The sequence below is a fragment of the Euleptes europaea genome, chromosome 7, assembly GCF_029931775.1.
Source record: "Euleptes europaea isolate rEulEur1 chromosome 7, rEulEur1.hap1, whole genome shotgun sequence".
NCBI lineage: Eukaryota > Metazoa > Chordata > Lepidosauria > Squamata > Sphaerodactylidae > Euleptes > Euleptes europaea.
In genome coordinates this window covers 67,806,526-67,828,907 of record NC_079318.1, presented here as the reverse complement: position 1 = coordinate 67,828,907, position 22,382 = coordinate 67,806,526, and the positions used below count along the sequence as shown (strand labels likewise).

The 22,382-nt window shown below is 44.4% G+C and overlaps 1 protein-coding gene across 1 annotated transcript in view; it reads right to left on the bottom strand.

Annotated features, from left to right (window-relative positions):
• C7H2orf73 (chromosome 7 C2orf73 homolog) overlaps positions 1-16,933 on the bottom strand; it is a 40,739-nt gene extending 23,806 nt beyond the window's left edge. The window contains exons 1-3 of the mRNA XM_056853397.1: positions 16,875-16,933; positions 11,384-11,603; positions 10,866-11,019 (exon numbers count right to left, since the gene is read on the bottom strand). Coding sequence (XP_056709375.1) covers positions 10,866-11,019; positions 11,384-11,603; positions 16,875-16,933 — 433 coding nt within the window. The remainder of the gene's footprint in view (positions 1-10,865; positions 11,020-11,383; positions 11,604-16,874) is intronic.
• Between the last annotated feature and the right edge of the window lie 5,449 nt (positions 16,934-22,382).

Genomic DNA, 22,382 nt, shown 5'->3' with positions numbered 1-22,382 from the left:
ACTCCGCCCCAGCCACCTCACAAGGTGCCTGTTGTGGGGAGAGGAAAGGAAGGTGATTGTAAGCCAGTTTGAGATTCCTTAAAAGGTAGAGAAAATCAGGGTATAAAAACCAACTCCTACTCCTCTTCTCTAAAAAGAAAATAGCCCACATGCTGGAATACTCTATGGAGTACACTGATACAAGGCCTTTTTTCTCAAGCCTCTAGAGCTCCCTCACACCTTGGCTATGAATACTTGACTCAAGCTTGCAGGACAATAACTTAGTCTGCCCAAATCCCTCCATGCCCAAAGCTCCAGGGCAGAACTTCCAGCCCTGCCCCAGCCATTGTCAACCTGAGGACATCTCACAGTCATCCCAGCTTCTTTTTATCACTCCAGCACTAGTTGCCTCATTCAAGCTCCCCTGATTTTCAAACGCTCCAGTAAGATTTCAAGTTTCTACCCTAAGTCCACTCCCATTCCAGTGAAGTCACCACCTCCTTGATGATATAAGTAGAGGTGGATAAAAATCACTCTCTAGGCCCTCCTACCTTCATAGCTGGTTTTTGGACCCAAGCCTGCTTCCTCAACCTTAGGGGACTCGACTTTCTGGAACCCCACTCTTTGGCTGAAATCACTGAACTTTCCCCTTTTTTGGACCCTGGAAATGCATCCCCCAGACTTGCTTTTTACCATCTGTCCCTGGACTGGACTCTTGCTTGTTTTTTTCTTCAGGGTTGGGCTCATGTATGTTTTCTTTCTCCCCTTAATTCCCCCCAAACACCCCCTGCTAGCCTGACTGCAAGTTGGTCCCCTTTCCCTCTGGGTTTCCCCCCAGTAGCTCACAGGCAGATAAGCTTATCCAAAGGTTTTGTATTTGTTATTCGATTCAACTGTTTTACTATCTCATTTTGCAATTCTTGCAATTCCATGTTCAATGCTGTATCTTGCAAGGGGAATAAAGATTTTTCTCATTTAAGAGCGACTTCCCCCCTCATTCTGTTGGAGTGCTATCCTGAAGTAGGACACTGATATACTGTGCACCTAAAGGATGCTTTGCATGTTATAACCCCTGTACAAATACCTATTTGGACAACAGCTGGAGCATATCAGAGGTAGGTAGCTTCACACAAAGGGACAAATTACTTAGAAATCCCAGGCATTTTACATCCAGTGACTACTGTTTCCTTTCCTTTTGCTCCTTTGCCTCTCTGAATCTCTTCCCACTAGTTTCCCAGCCCTCAAACCTCCTTGCCTGCTCAACATCATTCCTGTCCTATGCACTGTGTGAATCCCCCCCAGCCTAAGTGACCTTTCTCTTCTCTCAGAAGCTGCGTGCTCTTGATTACACTCTATCTCCCTAACCAGCTAGAATGTTCAGGAGCATTCCATGACAACCCAGCAGCCCAGTGTGTGGCTCACAAATAGGTTGCAATCCATTTCCTGTCCCTCAACCTTCATGCTTACTATGAGATTAGCAAGAAGCTGTTGGGAAACTTTCAGCTTCTGACTGATCTGTACCCTTACAAGTGGGGGCCTATGAGGGAGGAAAAGTGCCAACCTCCCACTGGTCCCTTCTTCTTTCTCCTGCCTCTTTCTGCCCCTTGCTGCCTTTCTACACATTACCCCTCCACTCTCACTCTGCCTTGCTTGTCCACCCACCTGCAGCACTCCAGGGGCCTCCCTTCCCCACTGCCCGTGCTATCGTTGCTGGTTCTGCTGCTCTCCTGGCCACCTCCTGCTTTCCCTGCTGCCTTGCTCACTGGACCAGCCAAGGCTCCTGCCTTCTTGGCTGCTGCCTCTACAACTACCGTTGCCTGCCTGGCCCTCCTCTTCCCTTCTTTGCTATCTCAGTTGGTTGCTCCACTGGTCAGTTGCCTGCCCTGCCGCTGCTTCAATTGCCCCCCCCCTCCCGACTTAGTGGCATAGTTATCATAGTCACATCTGGTGAACTTTTCTAATTGTCTGCAGCCAAAAACAATTTACTGAGCTAGATGAGCCACTGGCCTATTCTTATAGGTCTAAACACAATTCCTTTGTTGTAAGATCCCATTCAGATGTAACAGCAATCCCTGCATGAGCATTTAGAGACTGTTTGGGAAAACCAACACCTCCACATAAAAGCTGTCTCTGCGGCTGCCATGATGTGCACCACCACTCTGCTTGAAGGCATTGCAATCATGCAAGTTATGGCAGCTACACGAACAGCACGTGGAGGCAGTAGTCCTCACAAATAGCACCCTGGGCCTTGACATCAGCAGGCCCACATGGTTCCAAAGTCTACAACAAGCCTAGCTTGCACGGGAGGTGAAAACAATAGGACTTGCTTCCAAAGAAATATATTTTGGAAAACAGTGACTGAAAGATATACCAGTCAATTCCAGTCATAGAATCACTGTGAGCCAGATCTCCTACCTGGACTCCAAGACCAATCATATATCTGCCATGGACGAAGCCAAAACTGGAAAAAGTTCTTGAATTTCAGGGTGGGCCTATTTCCTCAGCAAATCAAGGCAACGCGCCCAGCACATTTCTTGTGTTCTCCAAGCATCCCTGAAGGCCAAAAGCCAAATCCTGGAAATGTTGAAAACCATATTCCACCTTGTTTTGCTGTACTTTTGCTCCAAGACACTCATGCCTGAAGAATTCTGTTAGATTTGAAAGCTGGCCCTACTTGTAACCAGCCAGTCATTTAAATAAAATGAATTGTTTAGCTAGTCAATGCTTTTTGTTGAAGTGGCACCAAGAAATTTACAACAGACTTGAACAACAGCAACTAAATTTTCCCTTTTGGATGGCACCACTTCAGAATGCAAGAGGGGAAGGTTTATGGCTCCCAAAGGAGAAAAGCTAGCTCCTCTCAGAGGAAAGTTGTAGCTTCAGCCTCTCTCTGATGAAATGAGTTTTTGACAAGAAACGAGCAATTCATGTTAGGAAGCATTCTACACTGATTCCCTGCTTGCAGTCTGAAGCAGTACACATTACCATGTGGATTTTGCTGAACTGTTAGATCAAGTCTTTTGCTCTAGTAAACAAGCTTTGCCTATTTCCATGTCACCCCTTATGACTTACACTGCCTCCTAGATCATCTACATGACTCCTTCAAATCCTTCCTCAAAACACACCTCTTCCATGAAGTGTTTAGTTCAACCACCTAAATGATTACCCACAGCTGAAAGCTTCTGCTAGGATTTTTTGGTTTGTCATTGGTTCTGTTGGGCTTGCACTGCCATATTAGACCTGGGTTCTGCTTAGATTCTGTGGTTTGGCATTGATTTGACATTGGTTCTGATGGAATGGACTCCCTTCCCTCGCTTCAGTTGGTTTGGTGTGGATTCTCTAGTTTGACACTGGATGTATTGGGCTTGCCACACTGCTATGTTTCTGCTGGGATTCTCTAGTTTGATGTTGATTTTGTGGGGCTTGTTGGTTTTGGCCACAGGATGCGTGCTCTTGTGTTTGTTTGTTTTTGCTATTCTTTGCCCTGGAGAAAGCATGGATTTTTTCCCCCATAGCAAACAATGGAGGATGGCTGGGGCACCTTGTTCAGGGGCCCATAAAATGGACCCCTTGGTCCAATTCACTTGAACCTTGGGGATAGTTTAGTGGACAGGCAGCAACAGTTCTGCTGCAACTAATCTGTATTAAGTGAGCGTGCTCTTTTGCCTAAAAACACAAGGAGGTACCAGGCTGGATTAGGCCAAGATCCAGTTAGTTCAGCATCCTTTGCAATCATCCTAGCAAACAGCAGGCATGTGGTGGCTTGCCTAACATTAGCTAGCAGTCACCAAGTGGACCATCTCCTCCCAATCCTTCTTTATACTATTTGCTCACTGAATTGAAGTCTCAGCTACATGTAATTCTGAAAGTTCCATGCCCAATGTTGTTTTTCTAAACCACCATTATTAGGCTGTGGAGACCCAATTCTGATCACAATGCAAAGAAAGGGGGGGTTAAGCTCCCCCCATCCTTATCTACTGACCTGAAATCAGCCACAGGAAGCTGCTATTTTGCCCCACTGGGGAAACAAAGTTCCTGATACAGAAGTTTGCTGCTAGAACAGAGCAAAGAGTGACTTCCTGTGGTTGTCAGGGGGCAAACTTCACTCCCCGCTTTGTGTAGTGGTCCCAATCATAACTGGGCCCCTGCGCACCTGAGAATTAAATATAAAAATGCCCACAAGCTTCACACAGTTGAGTCCCAAGAAGTAAGTTTGCTCCTGCCTCCAACTGTTCTGCCAATGAGTCCATAGATGTTGTATTTTATTACATTAAATTGTTTTATCATTAACCCCTTTGGATGTTTTTAAACAGAAAAGGGCGGGATATATCTACTAAACAGCAATGAAACGATAACAATGTTGTTTAAGTGTCATGCTTTCCTAAGCTAGTGACACGATTTCAGAACATGTTTAGATGACTTGTATTTAAATTTCCGCCAACCTACACTGACTGAATATCCAACCCTCCCCATACACACACACGGATCAGACCCAAAACACACACACACCATCGCCACCAACGCAAATGTTTTGGGCAGGGGTCTGAAAAGGCAGAATTGGCCCACAGACCCAGTTTCTTTGTGGCTCAGTAGGTCAAAACAGGCTGGGTAAACCACTGCCGGGAGTGGCTTAAGAGTCAGACTCGTGAATCCAGACACAAAGCACTGCATTACGATTAGTGACCCAGGATGTCCTTTTCAGCTCCTATGAATCTAAACTAATGCCCAAAAAAAGACTAGCTGTCGAGCGCAGTGGTCATTGTTTCTAATGAGCACCAAAATGCTGACTTCTACATTGAAAAACAAAACAAAACATCATGTCCAACTCCTGTATAAGACAGACCCACTTCGCTTCTTACAGAATTTCCAATTGTGTGTAGCTGTTTATAAAGAAAAGCCACTAAGTCCCACATCTCCATGGCAGAGCGTCCTCTTGTTTCTAGGAGCTTCAGCCTAAATCCAGACAGACAGCCGACTTTGCCTTGGCAGTCTATAAACTCACGGACATATGAAAGCTATTCTTCTCCCCTTATAAACTCAGGGGTGCGACGGAGAATGTAATGTTCTGGGTGTGTGCTTAGTATAGCTCATCTATCCGTCATTCATAAACAAGCTGAATATTTATTGGTGATGAATTATATTATGGAGAAGCGAACCAGAGGCAGAGCTGCAGATCTGTTTGTGAGAAGAAGCAGAAGGGGCTTTAGGAGGCTTTTTAAAAAGGATTGAACAAATTAATGGAGGATAAGTCTATCAACAGCTCTTCTTCATGATAGCTAAATGGAATTTTCTCGGTCAGGGGCTGCCTCTCAATAACAAATGCTGATGGAGGGATGTTGCTTTCGTGCCCTGTTATAAAGTATCCAGAAGCATCTGATTGGCCATTGTTAGAAACAAAGTAAGAATGCAAGAAGAACACTGGATCAGGCCAATGGTCCATGTAATCCAGCATCCCGTTTCACAAAACAGCCAACCAGATGCCCCAGCAAGCCCACAAGAATGATCACCAAAGCCGTTCTTGTTACTGCTGCTCAGCAACAGAAAATCAAAGATACACTGCCTTGGAAAATGGAGGTTCCATTTAGGCATCGTGGTCAACAGCCATTGATAGATCTGTCCTGCACAAATTTGTCTAATCATCTTTTAAAACTACCTGTCCGGGTAACCATTACCCCATCTAGTGGTAGTAAACTCTACAAGAAAGCTATGTGTTTTGTGAAGTACTTTCTTTTGTCTGTCCTGTATCTACTGTCCATCAACAGAACTTGAGGGCACTTGGCTGAATTATTACAGGAGAGGGAGGAAAAGTTCTATCAGCTTCCTCCACACCAGGCCTAATGCCATACCTTTCTGTAACCTCCCCTGCTGGTCATCTTTTTCCTGAATTCATCAGCCCTCAATTGCTTGGACTTTTCTAGTAGAGAAGATGCACAGGCTTCCTTCATCATTTTGCTTTCTCTTTTATGTACTTTACCCAGCACTAGATTAGAGGCACTTTTTGTCCAATCCAGCTGGGTTCTTTCATGTTTTTGTGTTCATATTTTCTCCTGAAAACATTACACAGGAATAACTGGTTCTTATTGATGCTCATTACCGCATTCTAGGTCATCAAAGGCTGCAATATCATTGGCCATCAGTGCCTAGTTCAAAGGTTACAAAATTCCAACATGAAAAGCATTTAGATGTCAAAATTAGCATGCCATTAGTGTAGATCACTAAATGAATGAATATGTATGCACTGTCTGTACAACAGACATTTCTGCTAAGGCTTCTTCTTGCTGCAGCACCTCACATCCCACTATGTTTCCAGTAGTCCCATAAATCTCAGGAACAGCTTTCCAGAGAACATTGGGGGCAGCAGAGTTCATTCCATGAACTGGTTCCATTCACAGTTAATAGGATCCCACCACAAATTTTCCTAGCATGCACATGGCAAAAGTACACATACATGTGCATTTTTATATCTATAGATCTATGTACAGATTGTCCTCTAATGCCTCCATAAATCAGGGACCACCAACTATGTCAAAATAAGGAACAAGCACGAAGAAAGGAGTGAATGCTCAAAGCCAGAATAGCTTGCTCTAAAGAACATAACGATATCATAAATACTCTCCTCATTCTTATCACATGTGTTGGACATGCTCTGAGAACCAAGCACAAAAAGCCAGCAGGCTAACATTATAGTCTGTCCATGAGAAAAGAATAGAAGCCAAAATCAGGGAACCGAGAAGGTAAAATGGGTGCTACCGTTCTGTTCATTTCATACTTCAGGTGTCTCCAGCTGAAAGGTGACAACATGCAGACTGAGCAGCAGAGGTTGAACTAAGGGGAGATGGTGAGACAAAGTGATCGTTTCCCATTATAAACATACCCAGTGCCCTCTCTGGTCAAATTGGTTTTGGAGGCACTGTGGAACAGCTGTAGGACAAATGTGTACAGCACAGACCGGAATGCCTCTTTCAGACCCCCTTCAGCTCTCATCTTACTCCATTCCAAAACTGGAAACCTTGGAGCTGAAAATTAGGGCTGAGAAATTTGTCTAAAATACAGAAATTCCAAAAACAAAGAAGAGACAGAAGACAATTGGGCGTTCCATGGAGAAGAGGAAGACCCTGGAATGTAGATGGGAGACAGTGCCAGTATCAGGTTTTTGCACAGTGGGTGATCTCCTGAAGGCTGGCTGAAAAGCTGACCTTTGACTAGGGTCGACCTCCCACTTCCCAGCAGTAGAGAAAACAGAATGAGGATCATCTGCCTTCTCCAGGCACCCTTTCCAGACAGCCATTGCCTATTTTCGTAAAAGGAAATGGAGTACCAACTCTGTCGTGCTCTTTTTTGGCAGTGATGGGGTTGTGTGTGTGTGTTAAGTGCCGTCAAGTCGCTTCCGACTCATGGCGACCCTATGAATGAAAGTCCTCCAAAATGTCCTATCTTTGACAGCCTTGCTCAGATCTTGCAAATTGAGGGCTGTGGCTTCCTTTACTGAGTCAATCCATCTCTTGTTGGGTTTTCCTCTTTTCCTGCTGCCCTCAACTTTTCCTAGCATGACTGTCTTTCAGTGACTCTTGTCATCTCATGACATGACCTAAATACGATAGCCTCAGTTTAGTCATTTTAGCTTCCAGGGTCAGTTCAGGCTTGATTTGATCTATAACCCACTGATTTGTTTTTTTGGCAGTCCACGGAATCTGTAACACTCTCCTCCAACACCACATTTCAAAGGAATCTATTTTCTTCCTATCAGCTTTCTTCACTGTACAGCTTTCACACCCATACATAGTAATAGGGAATACAATGGCATGAATTAATCTAGTCTTGGTGGCCAGTGACACATCCTTACACTTCAAAATCTTTTCTAGCTCCTTCATGGCTGCCCTTCCCAGTCTCAATCTCCTTCTGATTTCTTGGCTGCAGTCTCCCTTTTGGTTGATGGTGGAACCAAGGAATAGAAAGTCTTGAACAATTTCAATTTCCTCATTGTCAACCTTAAAGTTGTATAATTCTCCTGTAGTCATTACTTTTGTTTTCTTGATGTTCAGCTGTAGTCCTGCTTTGTAGTCCTGCTTTGGTGATGGGGCTAAAAGGAGCTTAATAAAGGTACACTCTGCTCTTCCCAAATGGCCAGGAAGACAGCAGCTGTGATGGAGGGGCCCATGGGCACTCTGCGGTCAAGGGTCCATAAGAATCAGCGTATGGCCTTCGTGGGAGGGGCTGGTGGCCAGAGCTGCCTCCAGTTGATACCACCAGGTCTCCGGGAAAAAATTACCAATATTTATGTACGCTGATGACGCGGTAATTCTTTCCCAGACTAAAATGGGCTTGAAGCGAGCTCTGGGAATTCTGGCTACTCATTGCCAGGAGGATCAACTGTTCATTAACTATTCCAAAACAAAAGTAATGCGCTTCATTAATAGATATAAAAAGTCACAGCGGTTCATTGATGGTCATGAAATAAAACAGGTGAAATGTTTCAAATACCTGGGTGGTCTTCCAATATAATGGGAATCAAATAGCCCATAGGCAAGCAGTAGCTGATTCCGCTCAAAGAATCAACGTAGCCATTCTCAGATTTTTCTGGACCAAAGGGGGCCAATTCATTCCTGCAGCTATCCAACTATACAAGGCAAAAACCCTCCCAATATTAATTTACGGCAGTCAAATAGGGCCCTACACCAATTTTTCATTATTAGAAAGAACCCAAGCAGGTTTTTTGAGGCCCTTTTCAAAGTCCCTAAATGCTGTGTCAACATAATCCTGCGCCAAGAAGCAGGACTACTAAAAATAGAAACCAGGGTATGGATGGCCACCATCAACTATTGGCTGAAAATTCACCTCCAACCAACACTTGGGAAGAAAGGATAATTAGTAAATTGCGCACAATAGGATTGGACCCTATTGGAGTTAGGCCTTTAAAAAGCAAAAGATTTAGTATCCCAACGCCTTACTGACATTGACTTGCAAACCGAAACAGCACTCCTTCCAAGGTTTTATAGGCCCTTAAAGTCGTGGACAGGAATTTCTATTGCTCCATACTTGCCCACCATTACTTTCTCAAAGCTTAGGTGGGCCTTTTCTAGAGCCCGGTTTAATGCTTTCCCATGGGCTCTACTAAAAGGAAAGTTCCAAGGGCAGCCCATGATATGGGTTCATGCTCCTGCCCTGATAAGGCTGTTGAGTCAATGGAACACATTCTTTTGCATTGCAAAACCCATAGGGATGCCAGAAAGCAATTAATATTGCCACTTATACTACACAAGTATCCCGGATATGATTGTAGCTCTAATCATGGTAATGATTCACTGGTAAAATTTCTGTTGGAAGATAGGAACTCTACTGTTTCCCTCATCGTAGCAAAGTTCTGCCACGCTGTACTCAGGAAGAAGGGAGTTTAATCACCTTATGAGAAATCAAATTAACTGCATATTATTTAGGACTGAACCTCAATTGTAGGGTGCCGATCTGGTAACAAATATTAGAATGTCTAGATTATGTAGTCTGCAAATGTTACTGAATCAATGTAATAATGCCTTGATCCCCTTTTCCTGCTTTTTTTTTTTTAAAATTATGGATGTATTGAATTTTGTATGCTGGCCAATGGCTGTAAATAAAAGTATATATATACCACCAGGAGCACCATGTCTCATGCCCACACATTCACAATGGTGATAACATAATGTACAATTTACGGTTTCAACCTATGTCACCATAGCAACCATCAACAAGAGAAACACATGATGAACCATGGTTACAGAGAACTCTGGGCAGCATTTGTAGAGTTCAGAAAACTGCGTTCAATATACTTTTCTTTAAGACTTATGAGTGGGAGCAGAAGTATAGACAGTAAATAACGTATCCCATTACATCTTTGCAATGCTTCTAATTAACCATAGCAAACTTCTTCCTCAACTTTTGAGCAGCCACTACAATATGGCTACTTTGCAAATTTAATGTACTTTGGTGGTAAAATGTGATGGTTAATGGTGATATCTAGGTTCTGAGCCCACTAAAATAAGGAGCTCACTGCATCATGATCTGCGTGATCATGATCCAAGGGTCTAAGGACCGACATGAACGTTTAAACCCTGCCCATGCTGTTGTGGGGTATAGTGCTGCCAGCTGGATAAGAAGTGATGCTGCAAATTCCTAGAGCATCTTGATGTCACTTCCAATCCTGAAACACCAAGTGACATCCTGGAGTCAGTCAACACCATTTCCCCACTGCTGCTCCACTGAGTGAGAGTGCAGGACAGGGAGTACTGCCCCCTGCAAAACCAAGTAAGTGGCAACCCTAGTGGAGAGGAAGGAAAGCGATGTAATTTCTCCTTCAAAATGGGAGCAAAGATGGTTGTCATCCAAGAGTTGACTGTATATACTTATGACACAATGGTAACCTCATAGAACACTCTGAGGTTATTTAGGCCCTAAAGTTTTACATTGGTGGGGTTCCTATACCAGTGTACACGTGTTACGGGAAACCTCATGTGTTGAGGGCTACAGATTCAGAGAAACATCACCCATTTCAATAGGATTACTCCCACTACAATATGAATGTCTGTATCTGAAATCATAAAGAAAGTTCAAAATACAAATATCCTCCATGCAGATAAAATGATTCTGTGTAGGATTGCAGTCTTAGAGCTACAAGGTGGAGAACACAAAATAATTGAAAAATTAACAATTAAGATTCGATTACAATGGATTGGCTGTGCATGCTATGCAGCATGGGGAAGCAACCCAATCAAGTAGCAACAAAGATTTGTTGGCTGTTTTCTGTTCCTACTACATAACGTCAATGAAATTGCTAAGTAGCAAAATATAAAGTCTTTGTTTGCTACTGTTACATTTTAGTTTTTTTCAAGCGGGAGGGGGGAATTTAGCCTTACCTATTCCACGAGAAGGTAGCATCAAACTGCAGTACTTAATAGGCCGAGACAATTTACAGTTTGGCTTCTGGAAATCAATTCTTTGAGAGCTTTGCTTGTCATAAGATGGCTTAGGACGATGCACTAAGGGTTCGCTACATGGCCACCAATGACCCTTTACAGATAAAGGAAAGAATTGTGTTGGTCAACATCAAATCAACAGAGGTACACATATGTCGCTGCCTTATACCAAGTCAGGTCATTGACACATCTAGCTCAGTACATCTAGCAGCAGCTCCTCAGCATCTTTGGCAGAGGCTTTCCCCAAACCTGCTTCCTGAGACCCTTTTAGCGAGCGATGCCAGAGGCTGAGCATAGGACCTTGTGTTTATAATCTTGTTTGCAACCATTGGGCCGCAGCTCTAGCCCTTCTCTGAAGGTGCTGCTATTTCAAGAAAGATCTTGCATGGTATAGGCAAGTCATGTTGGTTCAATTATTTAACCTCTTCTCACTTTCATAATGTATAAACAACCCTCACCTCCTTGGCTTTTGGCTCTTCTGTGTCCAGAAAACCAATTGGTTTATTTAAAAACCTGGGATTGGTCTTGATGAACTTGACATAATACGGTTGAGCGGTACCACGCCATTCAAGCGACAGGTTGTGATCATGTCCCCTTGGTGTGTATCTCTCTTGGAACTTCTTTAGGATGTTACTCCTTTCTGGGAGCTCAAGGTTAAATATTCTGAAGGTGTCTACTCTGAAAAACACAAGTAGGCACAAGGACCATTCATTTCCCTGGACAGGTATGAATAAGTATTCCCCTACTGTTTCTTTTTTTGTTTTTTAATTCCATTCTGCTTTACCAAATAGTTTGTCCAAAGCAGCTAACACCTGGTCAAAATAGATTAATAACTCCAATATCAACAAAAACAGTATAAACTTAATAAAACAGCAGCAAAATAAAACAAAAGAGATAATCAAATCATTGCCCTGCACTACACACAGAAGGTGACCACAGAGAGGAAGTTAGGCAAAAGCACAAAGAAACCTTTGGCCAGAGCCCAGACTTGAACACATGAAGCTGCCTTATACTGAATCAGACCCTTGGGTCAGTATTGTCTACTCAGACTGTCAGTGGCTCTCTAGGGTCTCAGGCAGAGGTCTTCCACATCACCTACTTGCCTAGTCCCTTTAGCTGGAGATGCCGGGGATTGAACCTGGGACCTTCTGCATGCCAAGCAGATGCTCTACTACTGAGCTATGGCCCTTCCCCAACCCTCATCTACTTGGCTTTTGACTCTTCTGTGTCCACATAACCAAATGGTTTATTTAAAAACCTGGGATTGGTCTTGATGAACTTGACATAATATGGTTGAGGGGTACCACACCATTCAAGCAACTAGTGGTGCTTAATTTACATTATTTAAAGTCCACCTTTCTCACTGAGATTCAAGGCAGATGACACAAAGTAAATCAACGCAATCAGTAGGATGATATATCTAACAAGCAATGTAATAGAACTAGGGACTGCAGGAATTTGAAACGGAGCTGGTGTCTGAACAAAGCATCAATATTAAACATGACAGGGTGAACAATGCAGAACATGGTATTACAGCAGTCGAAACAGTATATTTTCTTGGGTCAATCTTTTATGATGTAGCCCTGTTTTACTTCCTATGACCTCCCGAACAATTCTGTTTTACGTAGTTAGCGAAATGCCAGATGTGTGGGAGCCTTCCTGACCTCCTCAGGCAGGCCGTTCCACAGGGTAGGGGCTGCTACAGAGAAGACACATATATGGGCAGTGGTTGACCTTGCCTATCTGTAGGGTGGCACCTGCAGAAGGTTCTGCCCAGATGAGCAAAGCTGTCATGCTGAGACACAGGTGAAGAGTTGGTCTTGCTGGTTTGAGAGCCCAAGGCCATAAAGGCCTTTGATGCCAATACCTTGAAATGTGCTCAGTAACTGATGGGCAGCCAATGGAGTAACTGCAAAATGGGTGTAATATGCATACTCCATCTAGCTCCCAAGAATAATGGAACTGTTGCATTCTGCACCAACTGAAGTCTCCAAATTAATTTAGAGGGGAGACATATGTGAGTGCATTACAGTAATCTAGTCTATTATATGGATCCAGGTGGCCAGGCCGACTGAGTCAAGCCATCTTCCAAGCTAAACTAAGTTGGGAAAAAGCATTTTTGTGGCTGAATTAACTTGCTTCTCCAGCAGTAACGGCAAGTCCAGTATAATCCAGGCTCTTCACCAAGTCAGCCAAACCCCATCAAAAATAGGAAGCACAAAACCGTTTAAGACCAACCAACCTCCCTTCCATCTTGTCTGAGTTCAGTTTTAGTTTGTTCTCTTTCAGACATTTAACCACAGCAGTCAGTGGCTCAAGACCTCTACCCCACCATTAGAGAACATGGATAGAGAGATATAGAGTGGAGTGTCATCAGCATATTGATGACATCCAGTTCCAAAGCTACTAATGATTTCTCTTAAAAACATTACATAGAGGTTGAATAACAGGGGGATAAGATGTGTTTCCTGTAGAACCCCCAGGACATCTCCTTCACTGAAGATAACTGATCTCCAATGGTCAGTTCTCACAATGGCGGGATGTGAGCAGTGGGGTGCCTCAGGGATCTGTGTTGGGACCGGTGCTTTTCAACCTGTTCATCAATGACCTGGAGTTGGGGTTAAACAGTGAAGTAGTCAAGTTTGCAGATGACACCAAATTATTTAGGGTGGTTAAAACAAAATCGGACTGTGAAGAGCTCCAGAAGGATCTCTGCTTACTGAAAGAATGGGCATTAAAATGGCAAATGAGATTCAATGTGAGCAAGTGTAAAGTGATGCATATTGGGGCAAAAAAATCCCAACTTCATATATATACTGATGGGATCTGTGCTGGCAGCGACAGACCAAGAAAGGGATCTTGGGGTGGTAGTGGATAGCTCAATGAAGATGTCAACCCAGTGTGTGGCTGCTGTAAAAAAGGCAAATTCCATGCTGGCCATAATTAGATGAGGAATAGAGAATAAAACTGCTGATATCATACTGCCCTTATACAAATCTATGGTGAGACCACACTTGGAATACTGTGTACAGTTCTGGTCACTACACCTAAAAAAGGGTATTACAGAGCTTGAGAAGGTGCAGAAAAGAGCAACAAAAATGATTAAGGGACTAGAGCAACTGTCCTATGGGGAGCGGTTAGGACGCTTAGGGCTGTTTAGCTTGGAAAGAAGGCGGCTAAGGGGAGACATGATAGAGGTCTATAAAATTATGCATGGTTTGGAGAGAGTGGACAGGGAGAAGTTTTTCTCCCTCTCCCAAAATACTAGAACACGGGGTCATCTGCTAAAGCTGGAGAGTGAGAGATTCAAAACAGATAAAAGGAAATATTTTTTCACACAACGCATAAATTGTGGAACTCCCTGCCCCAGGATGTGGTGATGGCTGCCAGCTTGGAGGGCTTTAAGAGGGGAGTGGACATATGCATGGAGGAGAGGGGTATTCATGGTTATTAGTAAGAATGGATACTGGTCATGCTGCATACCTATTCTCTCTAGTATCAAAGGAGCATGCCTATTATTTTGGGTGTGGTGGAACACAGGCAGGATGGTGCTGCTGCACTCGTCTTGTTTGTGGCTTCCTAAAGGCACCTGGTTGGTCACTGTGTGAACAGACTGCTGGACTTGATGGGCCTTGGTCTGATCCAGCAGGGCCTTTCTTATGTTCTTAAATTAATGAATCATGAAAGAAAAAAAGATGCATTTCTGAAGTGACAGAAATAGCCAATATCCTAGAACTAAGCCTGCAGATGGCTCCATCCCACACCTGTTAAATTTACTTGCTCACCTACACCAACTCTTTCTCCTGAATGCTTATGCCATATTTGGGAAGAAGGGTCATTAGGAAGACCTAGAAAACTGTGTATGTTCAGGCTGCATGCTGTGCTGTGGCACCAGCTCTTTACATTGGTATGTCAAGTCTGCAGACGTTCAACTAACTGGATATCAGAAATATTTCTCTTTGTTGATAAGCAGCTGTTCAGGAAGCTGTCCTTCTACCATTCATGAGCTGAGCTGATCCCTCCTCCACATTCCTCCTTACTCTGCTTAGTGTTCCTGATTGACCCTCCCCACCCGCCTGTCTTCAGTCACAGCCTTTCCTCCAGACATATTAATGACTTGCCAGGATCTCATTCCAGCACAAGTCTCACTTCTATTCTTATCCTTCTCGACTTATCAGCAGCCTCTGACATGCTGGGTCAACTCAACGTCTTTATCACCCTGGTGTATATGGTTTGCATGAAGCTCACCTCCAATGGGTTTTGTCTAACTTATCCAGGGGCTTTTTCCTAGCATCCTAAGATAATAAGAAACATCCTCTCCACGTGCCCGACACCCCCCCTTCCTGTGCCTGTCTATTGTATTCTGGTAATGACATCCTCTCTCCATTACAGGTTCTACATAAGGCAGTTTATGAGCAACATTGGCAGCCAATGGTCAATTTAATTTAAAACTATATTGTTTTAACTGTGTGCGTGGAAGGGTGCTACATGGACTTTCCACCTCCAGCATCAAAATGTCTTGGACCACTTATGCACCCATAATATAAATTGGTCCCACACAGGTTTAGTGTGGAATTACCATGATTCATTTGCTTGATTTTTACATAGAATCCAGATAACACCATAGCTATCCAAACTACTGAATTTGATTGTTTTCTGTATTGTTTTCTCATAATGATTCAGACCTGATTAGTGGTGATTTTTTAAAAAACTTAGAAATTGTAGTATGAGCCAGTCTTGTGTGGTGAGTCAAAGTGCTTTTGAGTGTTATTGTCCCTTTAAAATTTCATCTCTTTCTTTTTCTTCCAGTCTGATTAATTATTTCATGCATTCTCAGGGCACCCATGGATCTACTGTAACTTATTTATTCTTGTTTCTTTGGTGGGATGGTGTTGGTGGGTTCAGTGCTGTTTTGCACTTCTTAGCCAGCCAAAGCTACTGACCCTTTAAAAACAAATTATAATTGCTATTTCATAGTTGCCCTGCACAAATATCATTATGAGCTGTGGCTCTAGTTTGCTACAAAGTAAAAAATAAACATGAACAGCCTAAGCAAGACTATGAAGTAATTGTTTAGGTTGAAAACAAAGGCCTTTTATGCATGGACGTTTCCCGCCGACTGCTTCGGGGTTTCCTTTTGATTATGCTTGCCTTTCCCGACTGTCAGAGGCCGCCACGCTCTCCTCAAGCATTTTGCCTGCATATTCCAGATTCTGGCTAAAACAGAACCTGGAAAAATGGGCAAAATGCACGGGGAGAGCATGCATAATCAAAAGGCAGCTGCCGAAGCAGTCGGTGGAGGTGACCGTGGGGAAACATCCCTGTATAAAACGCCAAAGAAACAAAAGGAAAACATGCAAGGAGAAAAAGGACCTTTGCTAAGGAGATCAGGAAGGCTCGCACGATTCTCTCATTCCACAGAATGTGCAAACACATGTCCAGGAGGGCATTTTAACAGAACTGCAGTTGAATGGAACAGGATTGCAATCCACTGCAATGATTACTCTAGGTATCACCTTGCTTTTCCTGCACTGTCTTCTACCTTTGTGATTCCACTGTACCTTGGCTGCTTATCTACTAAATTCGACATCCTAGTCCAGTTGCACTGTGGATTGGATATCTTATGTTGTCTAATTGCACTGTCCACCCCCCACCCCCGGTAATCCATCTTGAGCTTCAGCGAGAAAGGCGGGCTACAAATAAACCCTTTCCCAAGTCCGTGAATAGAACTGGGCCTGTCTTCCAGCTCTTTCGGACTCCCTCTTAAAAACAAACAAACAGGCGCCCAATTCTCACTCGGCCCCTTCCCACAGCGTCCCCGCACGGGCCAGTTCTCGCAAAGAACTGCGCGTCAGAAAACCCTCTTTCGATCTCCTTCCCCTCCCGCCCTGCTGGGCGTGCTGCACAGGCGCCAGGGGGAAGAGCAGCACCCACAAGAGCCGCACTTACAACTTGTGCGGGGGCAGCCTCGGCGGGCCCTCCGAGCGCAGCTCGACGGCCGGGTACATGGCGGCGCCCAAGGGAGCAACACGGGGGCCGCGCGCGCCTCCGGTCGCCACGGCAACGAGGGAGGCGTCCCAGAAGGCGCCGCGCGCGGCGGCTGAATGGTTGCTAGGCGACGGCGGAGCGTGAAAGGCGAAGGGGCGGGGAAAGAACGCGGAGGGAGGGGTCTACGGCGCGCGCGGCGCTTTGCAAGGCCGCGCCTTCCCCCGCCATCGGGGAGGGGCGGGTGGAGCCCGGCTGGAAAGGGACGCGAGGCAAGAGTCACGGGGAAATCCCAAGGCCCGCTCTTCTAGTGTGTCTTGAGTAAAGGGCAACTAGATAAAAGGAGTGTATTCTTTCAAAAGCCTGCAGTTTCTATACCGCTCTTCCTTTATTGTCGAAGGCTTTCACGGTCAGAGTTCATTGGTTCTTGTAGGTTATCCGGTCTGTGTGACCATGGTCTTGGTATTTTCTTTCCTGACGTTTCGCCAGCAGCTGTGGCAGGCATCTGCAGAGGAGTAACACTGAAGGACAGTGTCTCTCAGTGTCAAGTGTGTAGGAAGAGTAATATATAGTCAGAAAGGGGTTGGGTTTGAGCTGAATCAGTGTCCTGCAATGATACTTTTTGATACTTTTTGCAGGACAATGATTCAGCTCAACCCCGACCCCTTTCTGAGTATATATTACTCTTCCTACACACTTGACACTGAGAGACACTGTCCTTCAGTGTTACTCCTCTGAAGATGCCTGCCACAGCTGCGGGCGAAACGTCAGGCAAGAAAATACCAAGACCACGGTCACACAGCCCGGATAACCTACAAGAACTCTCTTCCTTTATATTGTCGAAGGCTTTCACGGTCAGAGTTCATTGGTTCTTGTGGGTTATCCGGGCTGTGTGACCGTGGTCTTGGTATTTTCTTTCCTGACGTTTTGCCCGCAGCTGTGGCAGGCATCTTCAGAGGAGAGACACACAGCCCGGATAACCTACAAGAACTCTTCCTTGGTTTGTTTAAAGGCTTAAAACGCCACCTAGCTCTTGCCGTGACACATGAACACAGGAAGCTGCCTTCTACTGAACCAGACCCTTGGTCCATCAAAGTCAGCATTGCCTACTCAGATTACCAGCGGCTCTCCAGGGTCTCAGGCAGAGGACTTTCACATCACCTACTTGCCTGGTCCCTTTAACTGGAGATGCCGGAGATTGAACCTGGGACCTTCTGCATGCCAAGCAGAGGCTCTGCCACTGAGCCACAGCCCCTCCCGTGGTTTGATTTCGGTGCTCTCTTCTTCCGGACTTGTAATCATTTTATAAATAAAGCGTAAGCCTATTTGTCCATGGCCTGTTTTCTTTTTACGCCCTGTAAAAGTTTTTAGTTCATGGTATTGCATTGTTACTGGATGTCTCGTGCTATCTGAATTATTTTCTGTGTTTTGGAATCTGCCTTGAGTCTCAGTGAAAAAGGCAGACTGTAAGTAAATAAAACAATTTATTATTACCCACAGTCATATTAATATGAAGCTTGTTGATGGTAACAGCCTCCTAATAACAAGAGGTATGTACTCCTGAGGAATAGGGTTGCCAACTCCTGCTTGGAAAATTCGTGGGGGCAACGTCTTGGGAGGGTGGGGTTTGGGAGAGGAGGGAACTAAGCAGGGATGTGATGCCATAACCATGAGGGTTATTTTACTTCATTTATACACTGCTTTTCTCCCCAATGGGTACCAAAGCGGCTTTCAACATTTTCTCCTCATAACAGCTTTGCAAGGTAGGTTAGATGAGAGCAAGTTCACCCAGGAAGTTTTTATGGTAGTGAGGGAATTTGAACCTCGGTCTCCCATATCTTAGTCTGACACTCTAACCTCTACACCACACTGTCTGTGAATCACTGATTGCTTGCAACATGGTGTCTTCTCTGCTGCAGTCTTTAAATGGTGGTGGTGGAAAGTGCCGTCAAGTCACAGCTGACTTATGGTGACCCTGTGGGGTTTTCAAGGCAAGAGACAGAGATGTTGAGAGGTGGTTTGCTTTAAATGGTACCCTGGAAAAGAATCGGCTCACTGTCCTCTACCTCAGTTGTCTTTTGCTCTGCTCAGAGGAATGAACCCCAACTAATCCTATCTGTGCTTGTTGGGAAGTGTGTCCATCTGAGATTAAGAGAGTTTACTCCCAAGTACCTGTGAACAGCTTTACAACCATAACTGGGCACTATATCCTGGCTGTTGCACTGTTTCTTGAGGAGAGATACCCCATGAACAGGCAATCTCTTATGGTCATCCCAATAATCCCCATGGAAAAGAGACTCCTTCCCCCAACACATTGACTCTGGCCATTGGTCACTCTACTGTACTGTTAGCAGACTCCCTTCCCAGAATAACCTATTTTCTAGTAGTGACTTTGTAGAAAGGCAGAAATTCACGCGAGAGGTTTCTCCCCAGCACAGAGAGATGCAATGATGGGGAAAGATTTGCCTGACATTCTCAGAATGGAAGAAAGCTGTGGCTACCCTCTTGCTCCTATCAGAGGAGTGTTCTGCATCCAAGTCTTTGCCTTGGGAGTTTACTATTACCTGCTGCATAGTGTGGTTATCATCCTGTTCGTATAGATAGGCCCAGAGAGTCCTGCCATTCCATCTTGCTCTACTCCACTCTCATCCCTCTGCTACCCTGAGAAGGCCTCCTGCTACAGAAGACATTTGTCATAATTGCCAAGTGACCCATTGTCAAAGATGCCCACAAGCTACCCTTGGTGGTGGAAAGTGCCATCACATCACGGCTGACTTATGGCAACCCTGTAAGCGTTTTCAAGACAATAGACCAACAAAGGTGGTTTGTCATTGCCTGCCTCTGTGTCACCACCCTGGTATTCCTTGAAGGTCTCCCATCCAAATGCTGCCAGAGGCTGGGGCTATAGCCCCTGAGATCAGGCAGGGTTTCAAGGATCATGCAAACAGCAGAGAATACAGACACCTGAGTTGAGGGAAGCCAGATACCTTTTTTTTTTAAAAGAAAAATGATTGCATGCAACATGGGCAAACCACAATTCAGCCAATGGCTGGCCAGTGGCCAAAGTGAGCTTATTGAACGATGATTGATGCACCAGCAAGCAGATGAATTATCCAAATGGTCCAAGAACTAGACCAGACAGAGATTGAGCAACCTAGAGGAGTTAGACAAGGAGTAGCTGAAAGAGGGTGGAGAGGGAATAGAAGCTTTATTTAATAGGACTGTTTTTAAACAGAAAACAGAACCTTTATTGGCATTTACAGTAACAAAACAAACAGGTAAAGCAGCTAGATATGGATCTAAAAAAAGAATGAATACACAGTTCATCGGTAAATTTTATAATAAACAATTAAATGAGGGTTCCCCTCCTTCTTTCTCCCTCCTTTAGGACCTTGGCCAGGAACTCGGCTACTTGAGTGGTAACTTCGAAGCTTTTGTCATCCAATAAATGGCCTATTTTTCCAGTAGTCATTGCAGTAGTAAATTGAGGAAGAGAGCTAATTAAGCTGCATCGAAGCTGTGTGAAAAGTGGACAATACAAGAGAATATGTTGTATTGTGTCAGGTTCTTTGCATTGACACCTACAACATCTTGCTTCGCATGGTATTCCCTTGTATCTACCACTAATAACAGCTGAAGGGAATATATTAAATCTGGCCAACAAAAATGCTCTACGGTGAGAGGGTATAGTTAAGTTAGAAAAATACTGGGCCATAGAGTTTATTAAATAAAGGCCTAAAAAACGAGGGGAGCAGATACCTTCAGCACCGGCTTTTATTATTTGGGAATCACTGTCCCATATCCTTTTTTGGATTGTTCTAAAAATATATAATTCACTGGAATTGGACAAGGAATCAAGATCAATCCCGAGTGATCTGATCCTATTTAAAATAAGCCGAGACCATCTAGAAACAGTTGAGTCAGTATGTAAAGCTGCCAATAAACTACTTGGGGGGGATCGAAAATGAGAGCGTAACCAGTATTTGATAGTAGTGATCCAAGCACCAGATTCTATCGTGTGCAGTTTAATAGGACTGTTAGCTAGACTGTGTTCAAGTACCACCTCTGGGGACTTTGTCACACCACACCCCCGTGCTGTGGAAATCTTCTCAACATATTTTTAGGCAGCAGAGACCATGAGAACTCACCCAGTGGGAAAAACCCAGAGAGAGAAGAACAGGGTTAAACTCCTGGGAACAGAAATGAGACTACGCTCAAAACTGTACATGGATTAAACTGGGAAGAGAGTGTGAACGAGAAGGAATGCCACACTTGGTGCAAAACTCAAGAGTCCACTGTGACAGGTTCCCATAAATCAATTAAGGGAATCCACACAAACTCGTAAGGTTTTGGGGAGCTGGGCTCTTTTAAAATAAAACTTTCCCCTCAGTTACAAGGTATAGTTGGGGCAGCACGTACAAAGGCTTTGGGTTTGCTGCTGTGAGGTAAGTTTTGTGGTGAGCAAGACGGACACGGAGATCACTGAGGCAGGAGTTGTATAAAAATAACAAAGATTTATGTACAGGTAGTTTTAAAGAACAGTTAAGCAGCATAGGTCTCCAGTCAGCCAGAGGAGAAGCCTCACTGAGGTAATTGAAAAGAGAAACTGCTGAATTACAGTTGATATTCAAACTAAAGTCAATGCATTTACCTGGGCTGAATTCATGGCCCATTACCAATGCTGATTTCTCCACACCCATCTCTCCCCTGGACATCACAGACTCTTCTGCATATCACACCTAATCCCATCAAGCCTGCTATTCACATTTACATACTGTTCCTCTACGTAAAGACCGATGGATTCACATTCTAGCTGTATCTGAAGAAGTGAGCTGTGGCTCACGAAAGCTCATACCCTACCAGAAAATATTTTTGTTAGTCTTTAAGGTGCTACTGGACTCTTGCCCTTTTTGACTACTGCAAACAGACTAACACGGCTACCCACTGTGAATTAAACTTAAACTAGTTGTGGCTTCAGGTTGTGATTTGAATTCCCTTTAACACTTGTGGTTACAAACAGGCTTTCACTGCCTAGTCACCATATTGGATCCTTTTACACACGCACACAGAGGACTCCATCCACACCAGCCTGCCCTTTCTCAGGAGTCAGACTAAATGGCATGAGGTCTGCTCCTCACCAGAGACAGGACTCACAACTGGTACTCTGTCCATTCTCAGAGACAGAGTTAAACCACTCTGCCATCCTACCAGGCAGAGCTACCCTTTAAACCCTCTGCTCTCTTGCTGAGGGAGACCCAAGAACTGACTCCCCCTGTGCTTCCCTCCAGCATCCCATCTCCCACCATCTGAAAGGAGATTGGATGCTGGAGCAGCACTCCCATGGGCTCAGGTGAGAAACGGCTGGCTAGGAACAGAAATGAGACACAAAACCGTACTTGGAATAGGCTGGAAAGGCAGAGAGTGTGAGAGAAGAAATGCCACGCTTGGAGCAAAACACAAGAGTCCACCAAA